Source organism: Diplotaxodon limnothrissa, linkage group LG20 (genome assembly GCF_057381915.1).
Source record: "Diplotaxodon limnothrissa isolate DT_005_m linkage group LG20, D_limnothrissa_male_GT1.1, whole genome shotgun sequence".
NCBI lineage: Eukaryota > Metazoa > Chordata > Actinopteri > Cichliformes > Cichlidae > Diplotaxodon > Diplotaxodon limnothrissa.
In genome coordinates this window covers 5,873,113-5,889,473 of record NC_140615.1, presented here as the reverse complement: position 1 = coordinate 5,889,473, position 16,361 = coordinate 5,873,113, and the positions used below count along the sequence as shown (strand labels likewise).

Below are 16,361 nucleotides of genomic sequence, written 5' to 3'. Positions count from 1 at the left end.
AAATACCACATGGCACATCTGATGTGCTCTTTTAGATTAAAGTACAGTTACAGTAGGCAAGTTGCTGCAATCGAGTGGGTGTGACGGTGCTGCCGCCAGCTCTGATGATGTGAGGATGAGACAGCACAGATACACTCACATGTATACAGAGGCCCTGTATTTTTCACATCCATCGGACAAATCCAATTTGTTAAGACCCTTCTACGACTCACTTACGAAGCTGCGGTCAATGGAAATCACATTTCCATGATTGGACATCCCATTATCCTGTTCGTCCAGACCCACATTGGGGGATAAAGCAAGGCTGAGACGGATACCCACGACAGACCGGAGCTGCGGCTCCAGCGAGTCCGTCGCCTTTCAAAGGGTAAAAGCCTGACATATTAGTCATAAGTGTTCTTTAAATTCATTATCATCTTAACACGCCAGCGGCACAAGTGTCAGGGGGAGGGGAAGCCCTCTTAAATGAGGTTAGTGGATCCATTTAAAGCTTCACAGTTGCTGCGCTGTCCGCCGTGTCACGCGTAAATCTCACGACATGAAAAACATCCCTTTCTTTAATGAGGTTGCACAAGCTCCTTTAATGCAGCTGGGGACTTTCTGGGTTTAATCAATGAACAGGCTCTGCCTTAAATCAATAATCTGTCTGATTTCTAAATATCACAATCAGTTTACGTACATACTGAGCAATCACAAAATTCCACGGTGGCAATTAAAACAAAAAACAAACACACACACGAGAAAAATTATAATTCCATCTCAGTTTAGTTTTTGTTCCTAACCCCATCGACTATACGCCACCAGTGGCGGTGTATGACATCATTGTAGCCTTGCACGTCTTTGTTTGCATGTATGAAAATGGAGACGTGATTATTCACTTGTATCCAGAGCAGTTCGCACTTTATGACAAACCAAAAATCCTGCACAGAAATCATCTTCATTTTGAAAATAACTCTTTAATATTTTTGTTTATTTAACACATAAACTTGCTCAATGTAAAGAATAAACACCCCCAATCATTATGAAAGCATTTGAGATGTATGCCTAAAACATACTCCAGGGGGATTATTATTATGATGTGATACCAGCTACTTCTTAAAAATAAAAATGGCACAACTCAAAAAACTCCTGCTTTCCTTCCAGATCTGACAAAAATAAAATACTAGTCATGTGAATGATGAGGACCCAGGGAGGCTTTATAGAAGCACTGCACTGCATGTTTTTACCACTGCCAAAGTGTCTTTGAGGCAACATATGCTACTTCTTTCTTTAATCTAACTCGAGTTGTTCATAAACACTTCATAAGCGTTTTGAAACAATCTTTAGATCAGCTGAACACCATAAAGACGGCAAATTTATCTTTTCTATTATGAGCGAGCTGCTACAGTATAGGATGAAACAGGCAGCAGTGACTCAGGTGATTCAGTCATTCGATATCAACTCAAGACAGACACACCGAGACTTGGCAGCAGCAGGATAACGCAAACTAACAAACCAATTAACGCCGTGAAAGCTCAACAGCTTCCATTAGACATCCCAAAGCAAAAACCATGCATATATATTTTTGAAATGCGGCTCTTTGTTTGTCTAAAAGTGAGCCTTTAACAGCAAAATTATCCTGAAGCCACTTCTGATAAAAATACTAAACACGCCTGAGGTGCTATTAGTTTATTAAAGCTACATCCATCTGCCATTAAACACAATCTGAGAGGCAAAAACAAAAACAAGAAAACAAAGACTAGTTTAATGTTTTTCTTCATGAGGTGACTAAAGTACTTTTTTTTGAAGACATAATAAAAGCCTGAGTAAAAATATATGACTTACAACAATAAAAAAAAAAAATTCTGGGTAATTACCTGTTAATTTGTAAAAGAGCATAACAACCGACTGCATGCAAGTCATAGCTACAAGTCAGAGGTGACTGACCTTTTTCTCATGATATTGTAATGGAGCTCATCCTCCTGTTTGATGTGAGCATGATCCCCACTGGCCCGGTCACTGCCTTCACTGTCGTCACTGCTGAAAATGGAGGCCAGCTCCTTCTTGGGCACCCGGTTAGGTGGCAGGGGGATGGTGCGCTTCTCTGCCAAGCGCCCGCGGTTCTGCAAAACACAGAAAAGGCGAGACTTTAAAAACAGGATTCAGTAATTCCAGACAGACAAAGTACTAAAATGTGAGTTATTTAAAGTTGCCACTCTTTGAGATGAAAACACAAGTAGATACTCAAAGTAGAAAATCAAAGTCAAAAAATAAATAAATAAAAAAACCAGACCTGAACACCAGATTTCTTTCAGTTTGCGATCCATGGGTTTCTATCTGCAAGTCTGGCTGTATATAAAAAAAAGAATTGGCAGAAATTTTGGAAAGTCTGATTGTCAGACTGCACAGGAAATGATAGACTAAAGATCAGCCGAAACTGAGTTACTGCAGTAATCAGAACGCACAGAATGAGCTAGTGCCGCTAATCAGAGCCTTTCTGGCTGTTGCCCTAAAATCACCGCAGAGAGTGTGCGATTAGCACACAGAGGTAAAGGCTTCCCACTTGGAATAGGCGTTATCAATGAAAATCCAACTCTCTGTTATATCTCAGATACTGCAAAGGACATTACATAACGTTAGCCTCTGTGGGCAACGTGCAAGAAAAACCCCTTCCCTGCTCTTTGGCACAAATCTGCAAGATTAGGCTTTGAAAAAACGACATGAAAAGAAACCCAATAAAAGCTGGGAACACCTGCTTTGGTCAGATGAGACCAAGATAAATGTGTTCGGCTCAGACGGGGTTCAGCCTGCGAGGAGTGCCACAGTAAAGCACGGAGGTGGGAGCGTGATGATACGGGGTTGCGTGAGTGAAAAGCATGTTGGGGAGATGACATTTACAGATATCAGTGAGCCAGATGTAACGTGCGCGCGCGCCTATCCCAGCTGTCATATGTTGAAAGGGGGGGTATATAATATAATAAAAGATAAAGGTTACATGTTGCCTATTACATGAGTTTTTATTTCAAAAGCAAATCTATGGGAAGAAAATAACTCTGTCGGTGAACCGTGTATTTATTTTGTTCCAAAACTTCCTGGAGTTAGCAGAGCAAAGTAGGGATTAAGACAAGAGTATGGCCGTAGGGATATCGGGAAGTGAAGCTGGGCGACCTTTAATGTGACCTGAAGAGGTCACTGCAGATTAACACGACCCTATCACAGAGCAATGGGAGAAGGGTGAGAAAGAGGAGGGGAGGAATAACCTAGATAGGAGGATTGAGAGATGCATAGAGTAAAAGAGACTGAGTCAGGGAAGAAAATTGGAGAACGAGCAAGGGAACGATAGGGCAGAGAAGAAAAGTTAACAAGGAAGAGAGGAAGAGCAGATGTGGGTTTTGCACAGGAGAGAAAAAGGTGAGAGAGAAAACAGAAATAAAAGAGAATGTGGTGAGTCAAAACATGAAAGGGAGAAAGCTCCACAGAGGGAAGGTCTGTCCAGTGTGGGAGAATGGACTTGGATGTGAAACTATATTCCCCTCTCTCTCTCTTACTCTCTGTGCGTGCCTACATCTCTGCTCTTACTCCTTCAAGCCCTCCAGCTATCCCTTCCACGGCATGCAACCCCACACTCCACCACTCCTCCCTATATTTCCCTTCTTCCCTCACTCCATCCATCCCAGGAGGTGCTGTAGCATGAGTGGCAGGCGGGGGCAGAAGGAGGGATTTGGGGGCTCCTAGCCAAAAGGCAAACAGGTGCAGCCCCTCTGGAGTCTCTCAAATGGCACACATTAAAAAGAGTTGGGAGGGGACAGAGAAAGATGAAAACATCCCCCAGGATGAGCAGGCCACAGATTTCTGAAAATTTCTCGCCTTTCTGCTTTTCTGTGTCTTGCTTTAAAAAAAAAAAAAAAAAAAAAGATTTTTCATCTGTTTCCTGTCCTGTCAGACCTTTCTACAAGTTGTGCACCATTATTTCAGGACAGTTGATCACTTTCTGGTACTTCTGCTTCTTCTAGTCCAGAATGCTGGAGCTCTAATATATAATCAAGAGGAGTGGAGGGGCCAAGAGTGAACCCCTCCCCCAAAAAGGAATAAAAATAAATAAATCACTCCTTTATGGATCCAACCACATCCATCTGTCTCTCTTACACACAAACATCTGGCAAATACAAATTCTCCACCTCCAGGTCTATTTATTGCTGTCTTCACATTGTCAGGGAAAACACATGTGCACTACACCCGCGCCGTGACACACATAAACGCATGCATGCTCTCACAGTCAGGCACACCTGTTAATATTCCTTAGAATTCCCCTCCAAAGTGGGGGATTTTACTCGGAGCAAGCCAGCAATAGAGTGTACACAAGAATAGTTTGTCTAAGAGCAGTCGTGACTGTGACTGTGTGTGTGTGCGTGTGTGCGTGACAACCACCCACATGGCCGTGACATACCCAGCCTGACAGCCCCCCTCCCTTCCTCCCTCTTCTCTCCTCCCGGAAAGCCCCAATCCTTTCTTTAGTGGCACTGACGCAGAACTGGGGGTGAGCTCCCACTGCTTCCGGCAACACTTCCGCAGGACGGGGGAGGGCTCTCTGAAACAAAACATGAAGCCAAACACACCCCTGGCAGCCCACGTAGGAGCGCTCAAAGGAAGGGCGCCTGAGCGCTCATGCTCGTACATGCACGCACAAACATGCGTGTGTGCAGAGCTGAGGCAACCTTACTGTGTGTGGTCAACCTCCTTTCAGCCATGGAAAAAAGTCTCTCATAAAAGTCCCACTAAAAGCACCTCTATGAATATCACCTCCCACGCTTTCTGTCTAACAGTCAGCCAGCCAAGAAATATATCTGGGCTTCACATTTACACACACACACACACACACACACACACACACACACACGCGCATAAGGACATAACGATGAACTGATTGCACAATATAGACAATTACAATTATAATGACTACAAACATCCAGAAACACGCAGACACTCTGCCAATCACTCACAATATGCAGTGAAGCCGACACTAACTGAACCTGAACTGAAATTTCTCAGTGATTCAGACAGATCGCTGCATGTTTGATACTTTGGGGGCAAACAGCAGTGCAGGTGTTCATTATGCTATTACAGGTCAGAGATAATAAGAGATGAAGTTTGATGCAAGAGCATCCTTCAGAATCTACTATATATGGCATTCACTTATTGAAGCCTACATAACACAAATGCACTCACTTCCATTCATTGAAGGAATTATAAATATTTGGCATTAATCAATATCTTCTGGTTTAACTTAATGTACACAAATCATTTCAAGCTTAAAATATAAAGTTTTTATTCTCAGAGATTTTTCAAAATAGAAAACACGAGTTTTTCTAGCCCTTCATACATGTTAAATTAAGTTAGCGCTGTCTATTAAACTAAGGATTAAATCAAGCTTTTGTGATTGTAACACATTTTTAAATGCAGTAACTAGTTAGCTTCTTTCAAACTAAGCAAATTATATGAGAAGCGGATCTAAGACTAATAGTTTACATTTATTGAATCTCTTCGGTTAACCCTGCTAGGATTACATCATAAAAGCTGTAAGATGACTGGGGGAGTCCCGCATATTTAAGGCATTGGGGTAACTTAAATATCTAGGTTAAGTACGATTACAATCATTTACAGTCCATTTTTTTTCAATGAATGATATATATATATAAAAAATAATTTATTATTCCATTACATATTAATTTAAAAGGTGGCCACAACTGCTTTAGCCAGTGAAACAACATGTTACCTTTGCATTACGTATTGTAATAATGATGTATGAGCTTTAAAAACAAATTTTCGAGAGACGTTAAAAGTTTTAGTGTCTTTAGGTTTTATTTTTAACTATTTCGGTCTTCTTTGTTCACTCGGTTTGTGACGTCATCCAATGGTTTCTGAAGTCCCATTTTAAAGCCTAAAATGTAGCATTAACGTCATCGAGATATTAGTGTTTTGAAACCGGATGAGACCGCAGGTGATGGTTCTGTCTGTGAAACTGCACACTGATGCAGTATCAACTAGCCAATGACCATATCCTGGATAATTCCTCTTTTTGACCCCTAGAATGACCAAAATGCTTTTTTTTTTTGTTTTGTTTGTTTGTTTTAATTGAGTGCAACCCGAAATGAGTGACTGAGGTCATACACTCAGCAGGAAAGTATTTACTGGCGTGGCGTAGACTTCTATGCGTGGAAGTCTTGCAACCACAGCTTCGCCCCCCTAGTGGTGTTTACTAAGAATGCAGGTTCAAGGCATTTCTGCATTATCTTTACTTTTCACACCAACACGCCCATCTGTAACACTCTCAACGGATTCATTGTAAGTGATTATCTTAATTCTATGAATGCTAACGCAATTTCCATGGCAAAATTTGAAAGACATGAATAGCACCAACTGCCACTTAAGCCCACTTGCAATCCTTTCGGCCAATACTGTGTAGGCTTCAAGTTTGGATCCACAGCCTGAATGCTTTTCTGCAAACACTGGGACTACAATTTTACTACCTGGCAACATTTACATATGGCTTGCAACATGGAACAAGTCTGAACTGCATGCATTATGTAGTTTCGCTGATGGGTAGGCACACGCACAAAGCCACCGATACAACAACCAGAGACAAAAGTCTAGAAGACCCGCACTGTTTAGTTTCTTTTTTCCTTTACTACATATAGAGATTTTAATGAAAGAGGCTTTCCACATTCAGGACCAAAAGGAATATAAGGACAGGGTTCACAGAGAGACAAATATGAGAGGAATGGGCAATGTGAATTGCACTGGAGAAGAAGAAGATGGGCACTCTCAGAAAAACTTCTGATCCTCCTCAAAATATGCCAAATATAGAGCACATAGTTTCTCTGTTACTGTTGGGGGCTTGTCCGAAGTCGTGAGGAGCATTAACCTAAGAGTGACCTACGTCTAATGACATAACGCCGTCACTTTAAAAGACTGATGAAGCCAGCACTGACTTCCTGTGTCTCATATGGTCTTTAGTGTGGTGGGAAGAGATTTACTGAAGTACTGAAATATATGCTACTGGGCTCACTAAAATGATTTAAAATTGAATGAAGAGGCAGGAAATCAACTCATATTTTAACATATAGGAATAATACATTTTTAATATTTCAGTGAGTAATGCTGTTGCATTTGCAGCCATAAACGCTCATAAATTCATGGCCAGTGCATGGCTTAAAAGCAACAAAAAGCCGTCTTGGTGAAAAACAACGCAGACTAACATCCACAGCTAAAGCACAGCTTGGACAGCAAAAGCATTCAAATTAAAGCAGAAATTATAAGGCAATCTAATGTTTTTTCTCTAAATTCATTTTAGACTTTTAAATAAGCAGTTGGTGGAAAAAGAGGACTAATAAGTATGTTTTTTTCCCCCTTTTTTCCTCCCCTTTCTCCTTGCGTTATTTCCTGAAAGGTGCAGTGCCCCGCCGCTGGCTCCAACCAGCATTAGCAAGCACACACACACACACACACACACACACACAGAGCAGAAGCCGCCCGTGACATTCCTGCAGCTGCGGCGCTCTCTCTCCCTCGCACGCGCCCCCCCAGCGATCTCCCTGGGGGACGAATGCCTAATGAGTCACGCGCCTGTCTGCCGTTACCTCGCAGCGTGTGTGTGTGTGTGTGTGTGTGTGTGTGTGTGGAGGCGGGATGGCGGGCCGACTTGGCGCGAGCACTAGGGGAAAGGGGGAGGGGGGAATGAGGAGACGACAGCGAGGGGAGTGGGCGGGGATGAGCATGAGGATGGTGGGTTTGGCGGGGGGGGCGCGAAGCGGTCATTACCGCGCTAGCATAAGAGCTCTGAAACAAGGCCAAAACAAACAATTTGTCTGTTGTGTGTTTACGCGAGACTGAAAAACAATTCGTCACAAAATGCAAAATCTACTTTGTTTAGTCTCATCTCCTCGCCTCCGATTCCAGTGGACGGTACGGCCGTTATGACATTTTCACAGGTGCACCTTCGAAAAAGGTGATTAACTACAAATCTGTCAGCTTTGGTCAACCTGAGGTCGCTCAGTGTGCAAACACGACCAGCATAACCTAACTACTGTGAATAATCAGATTAAGGTAATGGTTTGATTAAAGTGTTTACATGGTTCACAGTTAATCTGATTTCCCCCACTAACCTAATAATAAAGTTTATGTGATTTCTTTGCTAGTCAGGATAAAGTCTGTAAGAATTTCTACTGATCTGTAAAATCTCTTAATGGAGTCACAAGTCATCAAAAAACGGAGTTGGTGGAGTTGCTTTTGCTTTGGTGAATTCACGGAAAACATTCATTGCCAGGCTCTGTTACTTTTCGTTACGTTCGTTCCATGAAAGATATTTAACTGTCGTCCCCACGTTATTTCGGCGTTTTTTCGTTCTTCGACACACCCCATACGTTTGTAGAAGAAAAAAACATTTCGTACTTCGTGACCTTTCAGCAAGTTTAGAAACAAAACTGAAAGAAATCAGACAAAGGCACAGTTTACTGTGCAGGGACAATGACAAAATCTCTATTTGCCTCGTGGGGTTATAATTGTATGACTAGTGTGAGCTTCACATTAAGAAACTTAACAGACAATTTTTTTTTTAAATGACAGCTGAAACTCACAGCTTTACACAAGTGGAGTAAAACATAGTTATGCTTCAACACAAGTGCACAAAAGCAACACAGTTTCATCACTTTTATTTTATATACATATATTTTACTAGTAACAGTTACAGTAACTTGTTACTGCTCTTCTGTTAAAAGATAAGACTTAGCTACATGTTCCTGAGAACTATACTAACATTTAGCATGTTTGTCGGCCTAACCATTACCCTATTCTTTAAAGCAAATCCTATCAATACTTCAAAATTTTATTTGTAGATGAAGCTCCTATCCAGTCTGTTCAGGTTAGAGTCTAAAGTGCTCGTTTTATTTTTTCCGTCCATACACGGCTACAATTGTGGATGCTAACAAAGTTTCAAATAATGATGTCAGTATACGCATCAGTGATCACTGGTAGCAACAAGCTCTGTTTCAGATATTTTTTTTCCCCCTTTCTAATTTTGTCTCTGTATGATGTCAGAGAGTGGGGACATTAACGATGCTTTTCACCTCGTGCGCACAGCTTTTTGTCGTGAGTAGTGAAGACCTACGCGGCTCCTGTTCAGACGTTTACGAAGAGTAGCCAACCAAAAGAAGGCTAGCTTCAAGGGAAGGCGCAAGGAAGCTAAAACTGTTTGGTTTCAGAGCGCGGATTAACTGAGGCACAGAATCAAGGAAAAGTTGCAACTGATGAGGTTCCATTTGAAATTTGTAGATGGTTTTAGACCCGATTTCCATCGCACCAAAATAACATCAAATAATACCAAATAACAAACATACTTATATACATAACACAGCAGCATCGGGCTTGCAGACAGAACAAGAGCAATGATCTAAAAGCAAGTATGGAGAGCACGAGTAAATATGGGATTTGAATTTTCCAACATATTCTGGTATAGTGTTAGAGATGGTTCACTAAAGATTTTGTTGTTACATCATCTTCCAAGCTTTTGGAATAATTTTGGTAAGAACATGCTTGTGCTGACAGAGGTATTAGCATGGGGTTTCTTTAAAGGTCAATATTTTGGTTAATAATAAATAAATAAATATTGTTTGAGTGGCTCCTCGTGGTGTTCACTCCTTCACACATATCGTACTGAAAACGTGTGATAATAGCAAAAAGAACTATCAATCTCCAATGAGATCATGCACAAAAGCACCAACTCCTTATGAGTTCAAATGCACTTTGAAAAATAGATCTGATTGTGGATGGCAGTGTGTGCGAGTGTGCGTCTGTGGTTTATGTGCAGTCTTTAGGCAACACTTGGTTGTTCAAGGCCATGTGAGAGAAAGAGGAAGAAAAAAAAAAGTGAGAAAGCACTGTAGGACAGACCGGCATGCGACCAAGACCCACGCCTTCCCGACACACACACACAGAGATATATTTACACACATGCACACATGCTCTCCTGCACACTCGGCCCCCACGCGCTGAGCCAAGCGGGCAGTTGCAGCCCAGTGGAGCGGCACAAGGCAAAAGGGGAGGGGGTGGATGGGTTGGGGGAATAGTGGAGGAGGGGCTGAGGTGCACAGAGGGCGAGAGGCGGCGAGGTGGAGGGGAGGCTGCAGGCTCGGCGCTGGGAGGTCAGTGCCGGTGCAGCCAGGCGTGCAAGCGTGCCTCTCACGCCCCCCCACCCGCCTTTCTTTCCTCCTTCCTCACTTATTCTCTCGCTCTCTCTCTGCCTTTCCATCGCCCTCTCTCTCTCCAACTCTTTCTATGTGTTTGTACGCCGACTGAGGTCGCCACAGGGGAGCTTTACAGACAGGTAACGACCGTGGCTTTCCTTCCCCCGACAAATATGGGGGGGAAGAAGAGGGGAAAATATAAATAAAATTGAATTGAATTGTTACATCTGTAACATTAAAAAATACATACACATTCTATGCGTTTACATTAAGTATACAGCTAACAACCAAATTCATTATTAAAGTCAATATTAATAACCAGAAACTCATTAGACCATCACAAACTGGTGAATGTTCTTTCTTTGGTTGAATACAGGTATGAGTTCTTTTCAGTGTACTGAAAGACGTATGATAGCAACACAATAGTGTCTACAGAGGTCTGCTGTGGCAGATCAGGCCTACAATTATCAGAGGAAATCGCACGTCAGAACGCAAGCACAAACACTTTACTCCACACACACACAGATATCGAGGAGGAGGGTTTTTCAAGAAATATCACCATTGTCTTCACTGTCACAAACCACATTTGGTTGACAGACAGCTGTTCCAACTTATTTTAGGGGCATCTTAACAGTGTCCGCACCCACCACAGAGCAGCACAGAGCTCGTTCACACAAACTGCCAGACACATTCAGCTCTCAGTCTTTGGCATCTCTGCTGAACAGGACACTAACGGAAGCTAATGGGTAATTTGCTAAATTAAACAGTTTATTTTAACTGAATTATTCATAGATGGAAAGACAACAAGAGCCACAAAAATGGTTTTAAGTGTGTGTGTATATGACTAGGATTGCATTTCTGTATGTCATACCCACATTACGGTTTTAATGTCTCTATCAGTAAGACTGATGCACATATTGGAGGCTCCATATCTAATTGGTCGCAGAGACACAGAGAGAGACGTGCACCAAAGTTATGCACTTGGCACAACTGCAGTTTCTGCACACTTCTGAGCTGATGACCTATTCCATTGTTACCATAGCAACGTAGCATCAGCAACATGCATGCGTGCGTGTGCACAAACACAGAACACGTCACGCAGTCGATACGGTCTAGCCATCACACAAACACATCGTCCTCCTATATTTCACTCAACATGGAGCACTTTATTTAATTATCTTCTCCATTCTTACCCAACTGAAAATGGGTGTTATGAACATAATGAGAAAGAAGTTATACGGAAAAAAGTGTGTGTGTACGTGCTTGTACAGATATGCGTGGCTGCGTGTTTAATTCCACTTTGCAAAAGAAGCCCTTGATTGGAGGAGGTCTTTACGAGCCGGAGGAGGGGAGTGTAATTTCCTCCCGGCCTCCGCCAGTTCCGCTGAAATAACAGAGCAGAGGAAGCCCAGCTCTCCCGGGAAGAGACACACACACACACGAACCCAAACACACTCGTACGTGCACACACAGCAAGCTGACAAGTCAGCCGGTATCAGGCAAAGAGAAACACAAATACAAATCAACACAAACATACGCAAAGACAAAAAGACAAATACACAGAGCTAAGATAAAGTATTATATAGACACTCAATAAACAGCATCTGAAAACCTCAATGAATAACCGTAACAAAAGCAAACGCTAATAAAGAGGAATCCTTTAAGCAACTTGCCGTTATTACATAATGGAAAAGTAAGACACCTCGACAGCGAGTCGTAAAGGAATTAATTTCATACACCAACATTAAGAACATATTTAATCCATAAACTTTCCAGTGTAGCGGACCAATTTGTGTCGTGGTGTTATTAAAACAGCTCGTGCCCAGGCAGACGCAGCAAATTACCTTCCCTGATTTCTGTGCAGGCAGGTGAGACGTCTTCCCACCAGCTGCTGCACTTTTTTATGATGGCTTGCCTCATGCCTATAGCGAAACAAGATCACTCAAAGTTCAGCCGTCAAACTTTCAAAACAAATGTCGGCATGAGGTAATTTGTGTCAGTAGGCAGGCATATAGTGCGCGCGCGTGTGTGTGTGTGTGTGTGTGTGTGTAAAAGTGCGAGAGAGCGAGAGCTCATCAGTGAGGGAGTGCTGGCTGCCATGCCCTGAGGGGAGTCAGTGGGGAGAAAGGGAGACGCCAGTACAGGCCATACAAGTCCCGCTGCCTTCCCTCCTCCGCCTAACCCTCACTGCTCCACATAGAACTGCCAACATACTCAGCCTGTGTGTCTATGTGTGTGTGTGTGTGTCTGTGCGTGTGTCATAGAGGTATTCACTTGGTGGGTTTGACTTTAGGCTTCACCACCAACCCAAGGAAAGGGGAAAGAGGCAGAAAAGGCTACAACAACAACCTTAAGGCTCTCATATCTCTGCTTACGTCAATAACAAAGTTTTCTCCGTCACAGCTGTAATTGAAGTGGAACTGTACAAGCCATAGCAAGCCAAGAGCCAATGATATCAGTAATGAGCCTCAGCGCAAGCAAACGCTCACATTTTCAAATCCTTCGTTAAAAAATAAGACGTGTATTTTTCCTGCCCCCAACCTCCCTCAGGTAATTTGTTTTGGCTGAACTCAATGTGTCAGGGTGCAGGTCTTCATTCTTGGCTGTAAAAAATGTCACCAGTTTACCTGTATCACTCAAACACCTCCGGCTTATCAAACCCGCCTTTGCCTTGCGTGCCTCGCACACAATAATCAGCAGTAGCCACGCTCAGTAGCTCGCTAAGCCTCTTACACCCTTCCCTCAAGATTAGAGCTTGGGAGCGACAACAGATGCGCTCCGCGGTGATAAAAAAAAAAAAAAGAAAGAAAGAAAGAAAACACAGACACACACGCAAAGACACACACTCACGCTCAAAACCCTCTGCACCTGTGTGAACAGATTTGGCGGCAGCGAGCCCGCAGTGTGCTTGCTCAAAGCTGACACACACACACACACACACACACACACACACACACACACACAGAGCGGTGATGCTATAATCGTGACACACCTGCAAGGCCTCAAGGTTTGGCACCGTGCCCTTGGCCGAGCCCTGAGGGAGGCACTAGGCAAACAAAAGTTCAACAGCCAGGTGAGGAAACTGACTCGGCGAGACAGAAGAACCTGACCACTGATACCCAACGTCAGGCATTAGACCTGGACAGCTCAATGCCTCCGAATAAAAGGCTGTTTGATACGCCACATCTGTGAAAGGCTGAAAGTGGATTTGATATTCATGCTGAGGAAGATTACCATCAAAGCTGACATGTGTGCCTGTAGGGTCTCTTCCATCAAGGTTACAAAGACTGCTTCACAATATACTCTTACAGACTACCCCCACTGGTAGAATAAAAGCTGACAACAAAAATACCAATAAATGCTGGTATGTCTTTTCCAGCTCTGACCCACGCCAAACTCAACTATAGGCTAAGAGGAAAAAATATATAATAAACAAAAAGGAGTACAGACTCCAAAGCCCTTAAATAAGATTTTGCGATTTAAGAAATACAGAAATAAACTGATGTGCCAGCCGAGAAAGAGCAAACTGTCCTCTTTGATTTAACTGAGCAGAAAAACAAACAATTATATTGCCTATCTGCAAAAGAAAATGACAAAACCTTTGACACAAATGTTTTTTATACCACGACTGTGCTCTTTGACCAGTTATAACCTTCACCACCAATGAGATAATTCTTCACCACTACAGTAACCCTACACACTAAAAAAAAAGAAGTTACCTTTAAGACAAATAAGCTATACCTCAGCAAGTAGTGTTCCCATACCCAACATAAAACATACAGAAAGCCACAGCAGCCACCAGTATACATATATATACATATATATATATATATATAAAAAAGAAATATTCTTACCACTGGGGATGAAATTCGACAACCAGGGCAATCGCAGATGGGTGGATGCACCTGTAAGATTCCTTTGGACATAAGAGTCTTGAGACTTTTTCCTGGAAACAAACAAGAGAGACACTTTCAGAGAACACCTATCATATCCTCCATCAACTAAACTCATCTCCTGTAGCATGGGAGAAGCTCCCCACTAACATGGCATCTGTCTTCAGCTCTTCACCTCAGAATTTTAAAAACAAATAATGTTAAATAACAAAAATAAATAATAATAACCAGATAATTAACACAACACAGACCTGAAAGAGTCGGTACCTGTAAAGATTTGCCTATTCTCTGTTTAATTTTATCACTGTGTCCAGCTGTAGCCACTGTTCAGGGCTGCGAGCCAGCCAGGAGCTTACTGACATCTGTCTATAGGAATCGCTATATTAAACTATAAGACTATCAGTTTTGACCTGTGGGCGACCCCCCCCCACACCCCCACCCACACACTTCTTAATGCGTGTCAGTTTTGCCTGAGTAGCCCTGCATGCGCCTGAGTGTGAGGCGAAAGGGCGCGCACCAAGCCTAGTTACTGCATAAGAATACTTTGCTGTAAATGCCAAGCTAAAAAAAATCACTGGCAACGGTTTCTTGCTTTTTTTTGTTTTGTTGCTATTTTGTTCTTCTTGGGTTTTTTTAATGAAAACAAAAACATTCAAAATGAGTCAACAGCTTTAATGAGAAACACTGGATACAAATAAGTCGCATTAAACGAACTGTGATGCTAAATTGACGCAAAATATCGGCTCATAAAGTCTCCTCAAATCTAACATGCAATGCGTAAACGTGAACACCCATGCACAAGTGCAGCTGTACCTAGCGGAATGATTTATCTCATAATGTGGAAGAAAACAATATATCTGAACTGTCACGTATTTCAGTAAACTACGTCTAACTTTTCACCTCGGTCCAGTGCAGCCAACTCCTAGTGCAGCCCCGGCTCGGTGTGTGTGAGAGCAGCCCAAACTCTGTGTCAAAGGCTCGGAGGGTATGTGGAGGATATGCGCCCTTTCTCATCTGTCTCCTTACGCACCGACTGCTGTAACCCTTTCACTCCAAAACTCAGTACCGAACCACAGGATTCAAGTTAGTAGCCACACTATGCGGCGTCTATAAAGCTCCTAATTCACAGTGTCGTGTCCTCCTTTGCCCGTGAACCTTCAGAAAAGTGAAGATACAGCTCTTACCTTTGTGTCTGATACTCCGTTTCCAATCTTTGGCAGTCTCACGTCCACTGACAAACTGGAACTCGTTGGGGGTGAGCCACTCGCCCCTGTATTTAATTGAGGGTCCCTTACTGCCTTGACACAGTTTATTGATATAAAGCAAAGCCTTGTTTTCCCCGCACTCCACCTCAATGCAAGGCTCCCCGTTGTCGAAGAAGGGCTGAAAGTCGGGGATGGAGGAGAACCTCTCTACCATTAAGTCGTCCGTGTGATGGTGGAGGTGCTGGTGATGCAGCGCCGAGTCGTGGAGCCCCAAGTACGCGCGATGATGGGCGAAAATGTGGTCGTAGGGCGGCGGATGCGGGGTCACCACGGGGATAGCGGTGGCATTTAAAGGGGCCAAGTATTCAGAGGGGTTGAACGCAGTCAATGCCATGTCGTCTCCATCCAGCCTCTCCTTCTTGATGGCAGGCATGTTAGTGGGAGCCGAGCGCCGGTAACAAGTGAAAAGCTGCTGCTCGCCCGATCCAACTTGAGCGTCCTCTTCGTCTGCGAGTTGGGCTGACCCAGACTTGGAGACGCGCCGCTTGGTTTTACGCAGTCCCGTGTCGCCGAGAGACAGCGGTCTGATGAAGTTGCCGGATAGATTCCCATTCAGTAGTTTCCAGCTCGCAGCGGCAGCAGCGCTCTCCGCCAGCCTCACAGCTCCTACCTCCCACATTTAATCACACTCGCTCTGTTAATACCTGACATGCTGGGCAGCCCTGAGCCCCTCACACTCTCCTACCTGCTCTAATCAGTAGCGGCCACGTTTTACCTCGCACTTCTTAGCGTTTGAGAATTTTAAAAGTGGGAGTTTTCTTTTCTTTTTTAATATCCACCGAGTAGAGGTAAACCAATCGCCAGTGCAATCTTAAAAAAAAAAAAAAAAAAAAAAAGCGATTCTGTTGTGGAAACTTGGGGGAGATGTAACGAGCCCAAATGTTACAGCCAATAATAAGAAGCCGATAAGAGTGCGTGTTTTATTTCAATTAAACCACAGTTATATGTGCCACTGATCAGAAACGCGCCCCAATATTATTATTAGT

The 16,361-nt window shown here is 43.2% G+C and overlaps 1 protein-coding gene across 1 annotated transcript in view; it reads right to left on the bottom strand.

The window, feature by feature from the left end:
* The window catches only part of samd11 (sterile alpha motif domain containing 11), a 48,794-nt gene extending 32,655 nt beyond the window's left edge, over positions 1–16,139 (bottom strand). The window contains exons 1-3 of the mRNA XM_085344510.1: positions 15,295–16,139; positions 14,072–14,163; positions 1,927–2,102 (exon numbers count right to left, since the gene is read on the bottom strand). Coding sequence (XP_085200636.1) covers positions 1,927–2,102; positions 14,072–14,163; positions 15,295–15,994 — 968 coding nt within the window. The 5' untranslated portion in view covers positions 15,995–16,139. The remainder of the gene's footprint in view (positions 1–1,926; positions 2,103–14,071; positions 14,164–15,294) is intronic.
* Positions 16,140–16,361: the final 222 nt, after the last annotated feature.